The sequence below is a fragment of the Oncorhynchus tshawytscha genome, linkage group LG06 (assembly GCF_018296145.1).
Source record: "Oncorhynchus tshawytscha isolate Ot180627B linkage group LG06, Otsh_v2.0, whole genome shotgun sequence".
Taxonomy (NCBI): Eukaryota; Metazoa; Chordata; class Actinopteri; order Salmoniformes; family Salmonidae; genus Oncorhynchus; species Oncorhynchus tshawytscha.
This window is the reverse complement of record NC_056434.1, coordinates 52,722,719-52,737,202: the sequence shown is the minus strand read 5'-3', so window position 1 is coordinate 52,737,202 and position 14,484 is coordinate 52,722,719. Positions and strand designations below refer to the sequence as shown.

The 14,484-nt window shown below is 43.1% G+C and overlaps 1 protein-coding gene across 3 annotated transcripts in view; it reads right to left on the bottom strand.

Annotated features, from left to right (window-relative positions):
- Positions 1-14,484, bottom strand: part of LOC112253501 (coiled-coil domain-containing protein 136) — a 60,573-nt gene that overhangs the window by 10,856 nt on the left and 35,233 nt on the right. For 2 of the 3 annotated variants that reach the window (XM_042323382.1, XM_024425454.2), the window contains 7 exons: positions 14,213-14,287; positions 13,320-13,420; positions 12,644-12,845; positions 11,447-11,564; positions 5,923-6,211; positions 5,232-5,363; positions 1,423-1,535 (listed from right to left, as the gene is read on the bottom strand). In XM_042323382.1, the coding sequence (XP_042179316.1) occupies positions 1,423-1,535; positions 5,232-5,363; positions 5,923-6,211; positions 11,447-11,564; positions 12,644-12,845; positions 13,320-13,420; positions 14,213-14,287 (1,030 nt within the window). The remainder of the gene's footprint in view (positions 1-1,422; positions 1,536-5,231; positions 5,364-5,922; positions 6,212-11,446; positions 11,565-12,643; positions 12,846-13,319; positions 13,421-14,212; positions 14,288-14,484) is intronic. The other variant, XR_006083632.1, reaches the window with a different exon arrangement.

Genomic DNA, 14,484 nt, shown 5'->3' with positions numbered 1-14,484 from the left:
AGAAGGCCAGCATCCCGGAGTCGCCTCTTCACTGTTAACGTTGAGACTGGTGTTTTGCAGGTAGTATTTATTTTGAATTGTGCTAACATAATTGCAAAATGGTTTTCTAATGATCAATTAGCCTTTTAAAATGACTTGGATTAGCTAACACAACATGGCATTGGAACACAGGAGTGATGGTTGTTGATAATGGGCCTCTGTACGGCTATGTAGATATTACATTTTTTTTAAATCAGACGTTTCCAGCTACAATAGTCATTTACAACATGAACCATGTCTACACTGTATTTCTGATCAATTTGATGTTATTTTAACTGACTTTAACTGCTTGTTTACTTTAACTGACTTTAACTGCTTTAACTGCTTGTTCTTTCAAAAACAAGGATATTTCTAAGTGACCCCAAACTTTTGAACAGTAGTATATGTCTACATAGCCTAGGCCTACTGTAGCTAATATTGAATATCGTTTACTTTGAAGTTTAACAGGGCTTAGCTATATTGCACAATGAGTATCAAGGTTTCAATGCAAATACATCTTGTATTTCACAGTAATTTTGCTTAAAGGAATAATCCACCCCAAACCACTAATTCCTATTATTTACAGTGTTCAATAACTAATATGTGAGAACAACATTTTTGGCAAACAAATGTTTCTGTACTTATAATAAGATTGGGAGAAACATGTGGCGGCAGGTAGCCTAGTGGTTAGAGCGTTGGGCCAGTAACCGAAAGGTTGCTAGATCGAATCCCTGAGCTGATAAGGTAAAAATCTGTCATTTTGCCCCTGAACAAGGCATTTAACCCACTGTTCCTAGGCCGTCATTGTAAATAAGAATTTGTTCTTAACCGGCTTGCCTAGTTAAATAAAGGTTACATTAAAAAAATTAAAATCTTTGTGGAAATCTGTTGCAGATAAATTGACTTCAAAACCTGCAGTGCTCTCTCTCTCTGGTCAAGCTTGCTAGCTAGCTAACAAACGTAGTTACACACAATTATCATGATGATGTAACACATTTCATTTCTAGGGTGGAAACCCTTTAATATTTGGATGTGAGAGCTCTCACTCCCCTTACTGTACAATAATAAGTCAACGTTCCAAATGTCTGGACCCAGTCAATGAAGTTGCAGCTTGCGTCATTTCCATGGCAATGTTAATGGCAGGGCCTAGTCCCAAATTAGAATTGGCTCCGAAAAAAAGTATTCAAAGTTATTCAAAGTAGCAGTTTCTGGATGACAAACACCCAGGACATGTATTTAGGGTTTGTTTAGATTGTTTTATATGGCCTAGCTTGTAAAATGCTTCCATTCCCCTGCAAGTTACTTTACTTTAAGATAGGGCCTTAATTTTACGTACAGTAACTATCTATATGGACATAACAAAGTGCAGAGGACCGACAGACAGAGAAGCATTCTTCCTCCTACCTTGCTTTCTGGAACGCCAGCTCGGACAACCAGCACCAAACCACTCCCAATATTACAATCATTCCTATGAAGGGGATGGAGAGAACAGGGGACTCAGACGAATGGATGTTGCTCTGGATTAGGGGAAGAAAAGGGGGAGGGGGTGGATGAAGATGGAGGGGCAATGGAGAGAACGAAATAATAAATGAGTGGAGGGCAAAAACGTTTACATACGGACACAGCAAATCACCCAAATGAATCCAAAATGAAACATGATATGGCCTTGCTATGAAGGGGTAGGGGAGTTATGGTATGGACTGATACAAATAGGGTAGGGATGGAAATCTAGATAGATAGATAGATTCCGTCAATTCGACTGATCGACAGTACATAAGAATTTATTATGCCAAAGTAAGCCACCATATTTTTTCAAAGGTTTTAAGAAAAAAATAATGGAATATATTAGTACAATGCATGTGATTATTTATGTGCATACGTGACTGAAATTGTCTGTGGTGACAAAACAAACAACAATGAAAAATTGTGACACAAAACAAGATGTTGAAACACATGGTGAAAATCTCATAACTCTTTCCTTATTCATTGGGGCTCTTGAGTGGTGCAGCGCTCTAAAAAGCACTTCATCTCAGTGCAAGAGGTGTCAATACTAGTCACATCTGGCTGTGATTGGGAGTGCACAATTGGCACAGCATCGTTTGGCTGGGCTAGGCTGTCATTGTAAATAAAAATTTGTTCTTAGCTGACTTGCCTTGTTCAAAAAAGGTTAAAAAAAAAATTCCCAAGTCCACAGTAAACACATAAAGCGTGTGGACATATAATACAACGCACAGGGACAGTATTTGTAGACTGGGACAGGCAGACAGTTTGACACAAGGGACAGTGCTGCCATAGGGAGGGCATGACACAGACAAAGTGGAGGGCAATTTGCATTGCCACATACAGACAGAGATCATAGCCCTCAAGCATGTTCTCTGATATGATCTGACAGTCATTGCCAGCTTATATCAAAGCATATTATAATATACAGTCATGTATATAAATACATATATGTATGTATATTGATATACAGTGCCTTCAGAAAGTATTCACACCCTTTCACCTTTTCCACATTTTGTTGTGCTACAGCCTGAATTTAGATTGTAGTAAATTGAGACTTTTTTGTCAATGGCCTACACACAATACCCCGTAATGTTGAATTATGTTTAAGACATTTTTACAAATTGATTCAAAATTAAAAGCTGAAATGTTTTGAGTCAATAAGTATTCAACCCCTTTGTTTTGGTAAGCCAAAATAAGTAAGAATTGGCTTGACAAGTCACATAATAAAGTTGCATGGACTCACTCTGTGTGCAATAATAACATGATTTTGGATTACTACCTCATCTCTGTACCCCACACATACAATTATTGGTAAGGTCTTTTCTGTCATCTGAATTAGTTTTAACATAGATTAGTTTACCCTAGCCTCAGATCATTTTAAGAATATTTGTCTTGACTTGACTCAACTTATTTCAGAACAAACATGGATTCATGTAAAAGAAGAAAAAAGCAAAATCCTCTCTGATTGACCTAATTCTGAAAACTTGCCCCCATAAGTACTTTTCCGGTGGTGTCTTTGCAAATTAGCTCAGTGATCACTGTCCTGTTGCATGTATTAGAAATACCAAACAGACCTGATCCTCCTAAAGTTATAATTTTTAAAAAAAATTTTCTCCCCAAGGGTTTCTTCATGATATATGTATCTTGTGGTTCCCGAGTGGTGCAGCGGTCTAAAGCACTGCATCTCAGGAGGTGCAGGAGGTGTCATTACAGTCCTTGGTTCAAATCCAGGCTGTATCACATCTGGCCGTGATTGGGAGTCCCATAGGGCGGCGCACAATTGGCCCAGCATCGTCCAGGTTTGGCCATTATTGTAAATAAGAATTTGTTCTTAACTGACTTGCCTAGTTCAATAAATGTATTACTCAGAGATTTCATCTCTATGGCAGATAAACAGGCCATCTTCAAACACCTTAGAGTCAAAAATTTAACAAATGCTTGGTACTCTATAGAACTTTCAAATCTCTTTGTGACGAAAAAGTCCTGCCTGGCCTGGGCTAAGGCTAAAAGAAACTGACTCAGTTGCTGATTGGAGGCTTTCAGGCAACTGCGAAATAACCACTTTTAAGAAAGCAAAATCAAGCTACTTTCTGAGTTCTAGCTCAGACTCTGGTAATGTGTTTGGGAAAATAGTTAATGCACTGACGCGTGGAAATTCCTCTCTGTCAATGCCTAAGGAAGTTGTGTCAGAGTCTGGATCATTACTGATGTTGGGCCACCACGAGCTGCCAGAACAGCTCAATGCGCCTTGGCATAGATTCTACAACTTCCTGTGTGGAAGCACCTACTTTCAATATACATTGTATTCATCATTTACTCAAGTGTTTCCTTTATTTTGGCAGTTAATTGTAGAATGGACAGAGAGGTATCGCTCGAGTTGCCACAAAATGGAATATAACGTTGTGGATATGATGTGTACAATATGTAAAGATCTGCATCACTATACTGAGAGCTTTTCGGTTTCTAAAATTACTAATTTGGGTTTTCTTTAGAACCCCCTATACTACACAACAAGGTTGAGGAAATTATTGTTGGTTGGGGGTAAGTTTCTCAAAAACAAGTGAAATCACAAAACAAGTGTCTGGACCCTTCTATAACATGCCATTTCCATCCAAATTTTAGATTTGGTTGTAAAAATGCTAAATACTTCCTTAACCTACAGACGTAGGTACCAGACCCGATCTCAGGGATGGTTAACTCTCGAAATAACTTCAATATCCACTAAATTAGGTAAATCCCCTTTTAAAAAATGTCACCTTACTTGTGGAATAATCTCTAAAACTCTCAAAATGTAATGCTTTGATGCAGCTCGTGCAATTCAGACAGCTAATTGTTGACCTTTTTTACTGAAGAATGTGTTTGTTTTGTATGTTTGTGTTTTGTAAGTTGATGGTGGAATAATTTGTGTTTTGTATGTTTTATTTGTAAATGTTGTACATTTGTGTCACGCCCTGATCTGTTTCACCTGTTCCTGTGAATGTCTCCACCCCTTCCAGGTGTCGCTTATTCTCCCCAGTGTATTTATCCCTGTGTTTCCTGTTTCTCTGTGCCAGTTCGTCTTGTATGTTTAGTCAAGTCAACCAGCGTGCTTTTCCCATACTCCTTTTGCTATTCTCCTTTTTCTAGTCCTCCCAGTTTTGACCTTTGCCTGTTTCTGGACTCTGTACCCGCCTGCCTGACCACAAGCCTGTCTGCCACTCTGTACCTCTTGGTCTTTGATCTAGTTTGAACCTTTTTGCTTGTCCATGACCATTCTCTTGCCTACCCCTTTGGATTAATAAACATTGTAATACTCCAACCATCTGCCTCCTGTGTCTGTATCTGGGTCTCGCCTTGTGCCTTGATACATTTGTATTGATTGTGTACATGCAAGGCTCCCATGAATAAGTGGCCTTGGTCTCAATGGGATTTCCCTGATTAAATAAAGGATAAAATAAAAATATTTCAACAGTATCTATACACATAACATGTGGAATAAACAGACACAGAATAGGTGTGATGTGTGTGCTGTATTTCTTGTTTTCATTTGCATAAACTTGAACTTTTTTGTAAAACACAACACACAATCTCAAGCAGGGAAATGTTGAAGTCAGAAAACAGTCAGAAACAATTAGAACAAACCCAAAAAGCCTTAATGATATGCAATATACCGTTATTAACTCCTATCACTAGGGTGACACCTGACCTCTAACCCCAGTGTGACCTCTCACCTGCCACCCTCCAGCCAACCTCTCGAGCTCTGCCTTGCAGTGCAGTAGCTCCTCCTCCAATTCAGCCCTCTCCCTCTGGCTGCAGTCATACAGTTCCTGCAGTTCCCGCAGCTCCGTCTTCAACCCATCACACTGAGGGAGACAGAGTAGAACATAAAGAATCAATCAATCACATGTATTAACAAAGCCCGTTTTACATCCACAGCTGTCACAAAGATCTTTAAAGTAATCCAGCTTAGACCTCAAAGAGCAAGCAGAAGCACAGTGGCAAGAAAACACTCCCTAGAAAGAACAGTTGTTGAACACTTCAGAACAGAGATTCATCCCGACACATTACAGGCCAGGTCTGTAAATTGTGTCGTAGTCCATTGCTGCAGTGCCTAATAATTTGTTAGTGATTGTGCAGCTGCTGCTCTGTTGTTTTTCTTTGCCACTGATATGTGTGGCTTTATCATTTTCTTCAGCGCAGTTCTGAATCTGGCTGATTAAAACTGCTCCAATAGTCAGTGAGCATCCACTACTATAGTTACTATGGTACTGTCTGGTGCCTAATATACCTGTCTCTGTACCAGCGACGCCTTCCCCTGCCTTTTTCAACTGGTCCCTCAGAAAGAAAATCTCCCTGAATCTTCCTTTCCAGACCCATCCAACAGACTGTACTGTACCGTACCGTTCTATTACCATAACATACCTGTCTCTGTACCAGCAAGGCCTTCTCCTCAGCCTGTTTCAGCTGGTCCCTCAGTGAGAAGATCTCCCCAAATCCTCCATTCCAGCCGGTGGGGGTCATGGGCTTCCCATCGAACGAAATGTTCTTCTGGATGGAGGCGTCCACAAGGCGGCAGTTGGTGCCTGGGCTCGTAGACTGGCACTCGACCATGGTCATATAGCTCTCCGCCATGCCCCCCTCCTCTGTGCCCACCCCCACTCCTGTACCAGCTATCTCACCATCCTTCAGGGACAGATATACGCTGTTGGAGCTGGTGTGGAGCGAGAGGAGAGAGTAAAATCCCAAAGGGGATTAGGTGAAAAGAAGGAGAAGAAGATGAATTGATGTGGTGAACAATTAAATCTTAGACTTTTTACGAAACAAAAATAGAAATGCAACATGTAAAGTGTTGGTCCAATGTTTCATGAGCTGAAATAAAAGATCCCAGACATATTCCATACGCACACAAAACTTATTTCTCTCAAATTTGTGCAAACATTTTTTTACATCCCTGTTAGTGAGAATTTCTAATTTGCCAAAATAATCCATCCACCTGACAGGTGTGACATATCAAGGAGCTGATTAAACAGCATGATCATTACACAGGTGCACCTTGTGCTGGGGACAACAAAAGGCCACTCTAAAATGTGCAGTTTTGTCAAACAACACAATGCCACAGATGTCTAAAGTTTTAGGGAGTGTGCAATTGGCATGCTGACTGCAGGAATGTCCACCAGAGCTGTTGCCAGAGAATGTAAGGTTTATTTCTCTACCATAACCCGCCAATGTCATTTTAGAGAATTTAACAGTACTTCCAACCAGACTCAAATCAAATTTTATTGGTGACATACACGTGGTTAGCAGATGTTAATGCGAGTGTAGCGAAATGCTTGTGCTTCTAGTTCTGACAGTGCAGTATCTAATAAGTAATCTAACAATTCCCCAACAACTACCTAATATGCACAAATCTAAAGTGGTGAATGAGAATATGTACATATTTTTTATTTTATTTCACCTTTATTTAACCAGGTAGGCAAGTTGAGAACAAGTTCTCATTTACAATTGCGACCTGGCAATGGATGAGCGATGGCCGAGCGGCATAGGGAAGGTGCAATAGATGGTATAAAATACAGTATATACAGTCCATATGATATGAGTAATGTAAGATTATGTACACTTTATTAAAGTGGCATTATTTAAAGTGACATTGTTTAAAGTGAGGTCTCAATGTAGGCAGCAGCCTCTCTGAGTTAGTGTTTGCTGTTTAGCAGTCTGATGGCCTTGAGATAGAAGCTGTTTTTCAGTCTCTCGGTCCCAGCTTTGATGCACCTGTACTGACCTCGCCTTCTGGATGGTAGCGGTGTGAACATGGAGTGGCTCAGGTGGTTGTTGTCCTTGACGATCTTATTGGCCTTCCTGTGACATTGGGTGCTGTAGGTGTCTTGGAGGGCAGGTAGTTTGCCCCCGGTGATGTGTTATGCAGACCACACCACCCTCTGGAGAGCCTTGCAGTTGAGGCAGGCGCAGTTTCCGTACCAGGCTGTGATACCACCCAACAGGATGCTCTCGATTGTGCACCTGTAAAGGTTTGTCAGGGTTTTGGGTGACAAGCCAAATTTCTTCAGCCTCCTGAGGTTGAAGAGGCGCTGTTGTGCCTTCTTCACCACACTGTCTGTGTGGGTGGACCATTTCAGTTTGTCTGTGCTGTGTACACCAAGGAACTTAAGCTTTCCACCTTCTCCACTGTCCCTTCCATGTGGATAGTAAGGGTGCTCCCTCTGCTGTTTCCTGAAGTCCACGATCATCTCCTTTGTTTTGTTGACATTGAGTGAGAGGTTGTTTTCCTGACACCACACACCTAAGTACCCTCACCTCCTCCCTGTAGGCTGTCTCATCGTTGTTGGTAGTCAAGCCCACTACCGTTGTGTCATCTGCAAACTTGATGATTGAGTTGGAGGTGTGCATGGCCACACAGCCGTGGGTGAACAGGGAGTACAGGAGGGAGCTGAGCACCCTTGTGGGGCCCCAGTGTTGAGGGTCAGCAAAGTGGAGATGTTGTTTCCTACCTTCCTACTAGCACAGCTGGCCCTTGGATGTACACAGAGAGCTAATATTAATAATATGCATGTCAATCTCAGCCAGGAGAGATTGACTTCATCAGTACTTTTATTTATGAGAGGTATTGTTGAATGCACCGAGCTGTCTGTCTAAACTACTGGCACACAGCTTGTACACCCATGCATACCCCACAAGACATGCCACAAGAGGTCTCCTCACAGTCCCCAAGTCCAGAACTGACTATGGGAGGCACACAGTACTACATAGAGCCATGACTACATGGAACTATTCCACATCAAGTAACTGATGCCAGCAGTAAAATTAGATTTAAAAAGCAGATTAAAAAAACACCTTATGGAACAGCGGGGACTGTGAAGCAAATCAAACATTGGCACAGACACAATCACACACACACACACACACACACACACACACACACACACACACACACACACACACACACACACACACACACACACACACGATAACATACACATGGTTTTAGTACTGTAGATATGTGGTAGTGTTGGAGTAGGGCCCTGAGGGCACACAGTGTGTTGTGAATATATTATAATGTTTTTAAAATGGTATAAACTGCCTTAAATTTTGCTGGACCCCAGGAAGAGTAGCTGATGCATTGGCAGCAGCTAATGGGAAAGCAGTAGCTTATGGGGATCCATTATAAATACAAATACAAAATACCTTCACCACCTGGGGGCGGCCCGTCAGAAAGTCCAGGACCCAATTGCACAGGGAGGGGTTGAGACCCAGGGCCTTCAGCTTGATGATGAGCTTGGAGGGTACTATGGTGCTGAATGCTGATCTGTAGTCATTGAACAACATTCTTACATAGGTATTTCTCTAGTATAGATGGGATAGGGCAGTGTGCAGTGTGATGGCGATTGTGTCATCTGTGGACCTGTTGGGGCGGTATGCAAACTGAAGTGGGTCTAGGGTGGCAGGTAAAGCACTTCATGATGACAGAAGTGAGTGCTATGGGGTGGTAGTAATTTAGTTCAGTTATCTTTGCTTTCTTGGGTACAGGAACAATGGTGGCCATCTTGAAGCATGTGGGGACAACAGACTGGCATATGGAGCGATTGAATATGTCTGTAAACACACCAGCCAGCTGATCTGCGCATGCTCTGACGACACTGCGAGGGATGCGGTATGGGCCAGCAGCCTTGCAAGGGTTAACACGTATAAATGTTTTATTCATGTCGGCCACAGAGAAGGAGAAGCGCAGTCGTTTTTAGCGGGCCACGGCGGTGGCACTGCATTATCCTCAAAGTGGGCAATGATGGTGTTTAGTTTGTCTTTAAGAGTGACGTCGGTGTCCATGACGTGGCTGGTTTTCTGTTTGTAGTCCGTGATTTCCTGTAGACCCTGCCACATACGTGTCTGAGCCGTTGAATTGCGACTCCACTTCGTCCCTGTACCGGCATTTCGCTTGTTTGATTGTCTTGTGGGGGGGGATAACTACACTGTTTATATTCAGCCATATTCCCAGACCTCTGGATCAAAACAATCTTGAAACGTGGATTCCCATTGGTCTGACCAGCTTTGAATGGTTCTAGTCACTGGTACATCCTGTTTGAGTTTCTGCCTATAAGACATAGGAGCAATATGGCGTCGTGGTCGGATTTGCCAAAGGGAAGGCGGGGGAGCGCTTTGTATGCATCGCGGAAGTTAGAGTAGCAGTGATAGCGTGTATTACCCCCTGTGCGTAGTGCACTCAATATGCTGATAGAATTTAGGTAGCCTTGTTCTCAAAAAGCTTCATTAAAATTCCCAGCTACAATAAATGCAGCCTCAGGATATATGGTTTCCAGTTTACATAGAGTCCAGTGAAGTTCCTTGAGGGCCGTCTTGGTGTCTGCTTGAGGGGAAATGTACACAGCTGTGACAATAACTGATGAGAATTCTCTTGGGAGGTAATATGGCCGGCATTTGATTGTAAGGAATTCTAGATCGGGTGAGCAGGACTTGAGTTCCTGTATGTTGTTATGATTACACCATGAGTCGTTAATCATGAAGCATACACCCCCACCCTTCCTCTTCCCAGAGAGGTGTTTATCTCTGTCGGAGCGATGCATGGAGAAGCCCTGTGGCTGAACTGATTCCGACATCATATCCCGAGAGAGCCATGTTTCCGTGAAACAGAGAATGTTATAATCTCTGATGTCTCTCTGGAAGGCAACCCTTGCTCGATTTTGTCTACCTTGTTGTCAAGAGACTGGACATTGGCAGGTAGTATACTCGTGCACATCGCCCACCGTTCCCGTCTACAGAGCCTGACTATAAGGCTGCTCCATCTGCCCCTTCTGCGGCGCCGTTGTTTTGGGTCGGCTTCTGGGATTAGATCCATTGTCCTGGGTAGTGGTCCAAACAGAGAATCCACTTCGGGAAAGTTGTATTCCTGGTCGTAATGTTGGTAAGTTGCCATCGCTCTTCTATCCAATAGTTCTTCCTGGCTGTATGTAATAAGACTTAAGATTTCCTGGGATAACAATGTAAGAAATAATACATTAAAAAAACAAAATACTGCATAGTTTCCTAAGGACTCAAAGTGAGGCGACCATCTCTGTCGGCGCCATCTCTGTCACAACCGCAGAGCACGTGTAACCACGCCAGCCCGGGAGTGTCACATCCGACTTCTTCTGTGGGATCGTCTGAACCAGCCACCCAGACAGTTGATTAAACTGTGGATTTGCACAACCAAAGAACTTCTGCACAAACTGTCAGAAACCGTCTCAGGGGAGCTCATCTGCATGCTCGTCATCCTCACAAGGGTTTTGAATTGCCTGCAGTTCGGAGTTGTAACCAACTTCAGTGGGCAAATGCTCACCTTCGATGGCCACTGGAATGCTGAAAAAGTGTGCTCTTCACGGATGAATTCCAGTTTCAACTGTAACGGGCAGATGGCAGATAGCGTGTAGAGCATCATGTGGGCGGGAAGTTTGCTATTGTCAACGTTGTGAACAGAGTGCCCCATGGTGGCAGTGGGGTTATGGTACTGTATGAGCAGGCATAAGAAACGGACAAAGGACACAATTGCATTTTATCGATGGCAATTTGAATGCACAAAGATACGGTGATGAGATCCCGAGGCCCATTGTCGTGCCATTCATCCGCCTCCATCACCTCATGTTTCAGCATCATAATGCATCATGTCGCAAGGATCTGTACACAATTCCTGGAAGCTGAAAATGTCCCAGTTATTCGCCTGCATACTCACCAGACCAACAGATGCATATCTGTATTCCCAGTCTAGTGAAATTCATAGATTAGCGACTAATTAATTTATTTCACTTGACCGATTTCCTTATATGAACTGTAGCTCAGTAAAAAATTGTTGCATGTTGCATTTATATTTTTGTTCAGTTTAAATGGGTAGCAGATACTGTAAGCAGACTAAGTAGCCAAATAATTGGATGCGTCCTCTCACCCTGTCCTCTGTAGTTGGAGGAGCTGTAGTTTCTCAGTCAGGCGTCTGTTGTCGTCCTTCAGAGTCTCACAATCCTCCCTCAAAGTGACACACTCCTGCCTCAGTGTACCTACATCACCTGACAGAACACAACAGGATCGTCACACATCAGGGTTGAGTTCAGTCGGCACAAAACGCAAGAAAACGGTCTGAAACGGAGTGATCTAGGGAGGTACTCTCTGAAGTTGTCCAATAAGAAACACTTGTCTTCCGTTGCACATTTTGAAACATTTTGCTAATGTGTCCCCTAATGGACACAACCCAAGAGCTACACAGTAACACATCCTCCACAAGTTCTGTTGGTGTGACCACAGGCAAACATTGGGTATGATAGATGTACCACTCATCACTATGTACATGGGAGGTTTAACTAAAGTATCAACGCTGAGTCTATACTTATGTGCCCTACCCATCAAAACCATTCTGCCTATTTTACAAGTCTGTACTCTGCCCACTGCAAATAGACATCAATGACAGACACAGAAAGAGAAAGACCTACTGTCTGTAAACCTAACATCAGACTGGAATTTGACACTCATAAAACTGTGACCCAAACCCTACTGACTCTGCCACTCCTGTACTGCTCTGTCATGGCATCTACACTGATAACATGATGAAACCTGTGCATGAGGTCCTGACTGTGTTATTGCTGTGTTATTGCTAGCTGCATCATGGTTAGAATCTCACAGTCAAAGACAGTTGGGGTTTAATAAAAGATGTTGAGGAAAGGGTTAAATATTACAAAAATGTCTCACACAGGGAGCCACAGGGGTGGTGGTGGGGTGATAGGTTGTGTGTGTTTGGGATACCAAGGATGACAGTGATGTCAGTGATGTCACCCTCTGAGTCAGGGAATGAGGCAAGTTAGGGGGAAGTAGAGGGGAGGCACAGTGACATGTAAGGGACACATACCCAATACATGACATCACTGCTCTGCTCTGGTGGTGAGGGTTAGGGTGTGACTCAGGGAAGGGGGGAAGGGTCTAGAGAAGCCCTTTGCTGATTGATGCTGCTTTGACCTGGCCAGTGGACAAGGTCAGGGGTCAGGGATAATAAGATCAGCAAATTTACTATGAAGACCTTCCCAGATCTCGATTCGCAGTGTGGTGATAACTAGCTCCTATTGCTGCTCCTCTTATCTCCTCCCCTCTCTCTCACCTCCTTTCCTCTCTTCCTCCCTCCTTTGACTCTTCATGCTGATCTCTGCTCTCAGTGTGGTGATCTCCAGCTCGTACTCCTGCGCCTCATCGTTGAGCCTCCCCAGCTGGGCCCGGAGGCGACACAGCTCCTCCTGCAGGGACGCAATGTCGTTCTCCCTCTCGTCCGCTGCCTCCTCAGCCGCCTGCTGCAGAAGCAGAACCTGCAAGTAATCAATCAATAAATCAATCAATCAAACTCAGCAGCACCACCTGTAACACAAGGAACCGAACAGTCAAACCTATCCTCGCATGCAGAGAGCACATACTTCTGGAAATAGTAAAGTAAAATAGCCTAACAAAGTAGAATAGCCCTAAAGTAAAGTAGCCTAAAGTAAAGTAACTTAAAGTAAAATAGCTTAAAGTAAATCCAAGTGAAATAGCCTTATTAAGTTGCATAGTCTAAAGTAAAGTAGCCTAAAGTAAAGTATTTTATTTTTTTAAATTTATTTGATTAGGCAAGTCAGTTAAGAACAAATTCTTATTTTCAATGACGGCCTAGGAACAGTGGGTTAACTGCCTGTTCAGGGGCAGAACGACAGATTTGTACCTTGTCAGCTCAGGGATTCGAACTTGCAACCAAATAGCCTAAAGTAAAGTAGCTTAAGAAAGTAAAATAGCATAAGGTAAAGCACCACCTCCTCCTGGGCGAGGCGTAGCTCCTTGTGAGCCTCAGTCAGCTCACTCTCCTTCTCCTCCTCTAGAGAGTCCATCTCCTCCTGTACTGAACGCAGCTGGGCTGGGGAGGGAGACATACAGGGACAAGAGTTTAAATGGTTCTACATACAGCAGTGTTCTTCAAGCCTCTCCTCTGGGACCCTTAGCAGTTCCATATGATCTATTTCAGAGCTAGCTCACCTGATTTAACTTGTCAAGTAATCATCAAGCCATTGACTAGTTGAATCAGGTGTGCTCGTTCTAGGCTACAATGAGTTAGGTAGTGATAAGTGAGGAGATCTGATAACAGGGTGCATGAGCATATGGGTGTTCCTGGGAGAAAAGTAAGTTGTGATTTCAAGAGTAGCTGGTGTAACTGGTGGTAAATGGGCTGTAAGTGAGCCCCAGACATTGACAACAGACAATTGACTCAGATCCCTGTAAGACAAATGACGACACACACATGTAACACTTGACAGCCAATTACATCACCTCACATTTATGCAACACAGCCGTTCTGTCTATGTAGCCTTTCTGTGGGGGCTCACACTGTCTCGGTGGCCCCTCAAATGTAAACTTTTCATTAGAGGTTAGGTGGGACAATGGAATTCCATATGGTGATTGGACATTGATGAATTATCTATTCATTACCAATCATAATTTTCCCCCATTAGCAATCTTTGTGTCAAACAGCGTGAGTCGGTGATATGCACATCCCAAACGTTCTAAGTATGGGTGCTGGAGGGCCTCATGATATATACTGATGCTCCCTGGTGCTTTATTGTTGTCACAAAATACACAATGGTTTCACTTATTTGGTGCCAGGATTAAAGCACTCGGGAGCAGCACTTTATACATCTGTTGCAGACAGTACCTTGCAGGTTGTGGACCTGTCGTGCAAAGGCTTCTGCCTGGTGGGCACTGGCCAGACGCTCATCCTCCAGCAGACCTGTATGGGCACATAGGGAGGGAGAGACAGGTATGAGAGAAAGAATGAGTCAGCAGTTTATGGTGTAGTGGTATAATTCTCACTTCACACATTTTTCTGAAGTGTCGACATTGGCCTCATTCATATATTATATTTATTTTCAAAGCCTTAAAATTTGACATCCACATCAATGGTCTTGTTAGCAAGTCTTTAGGTTT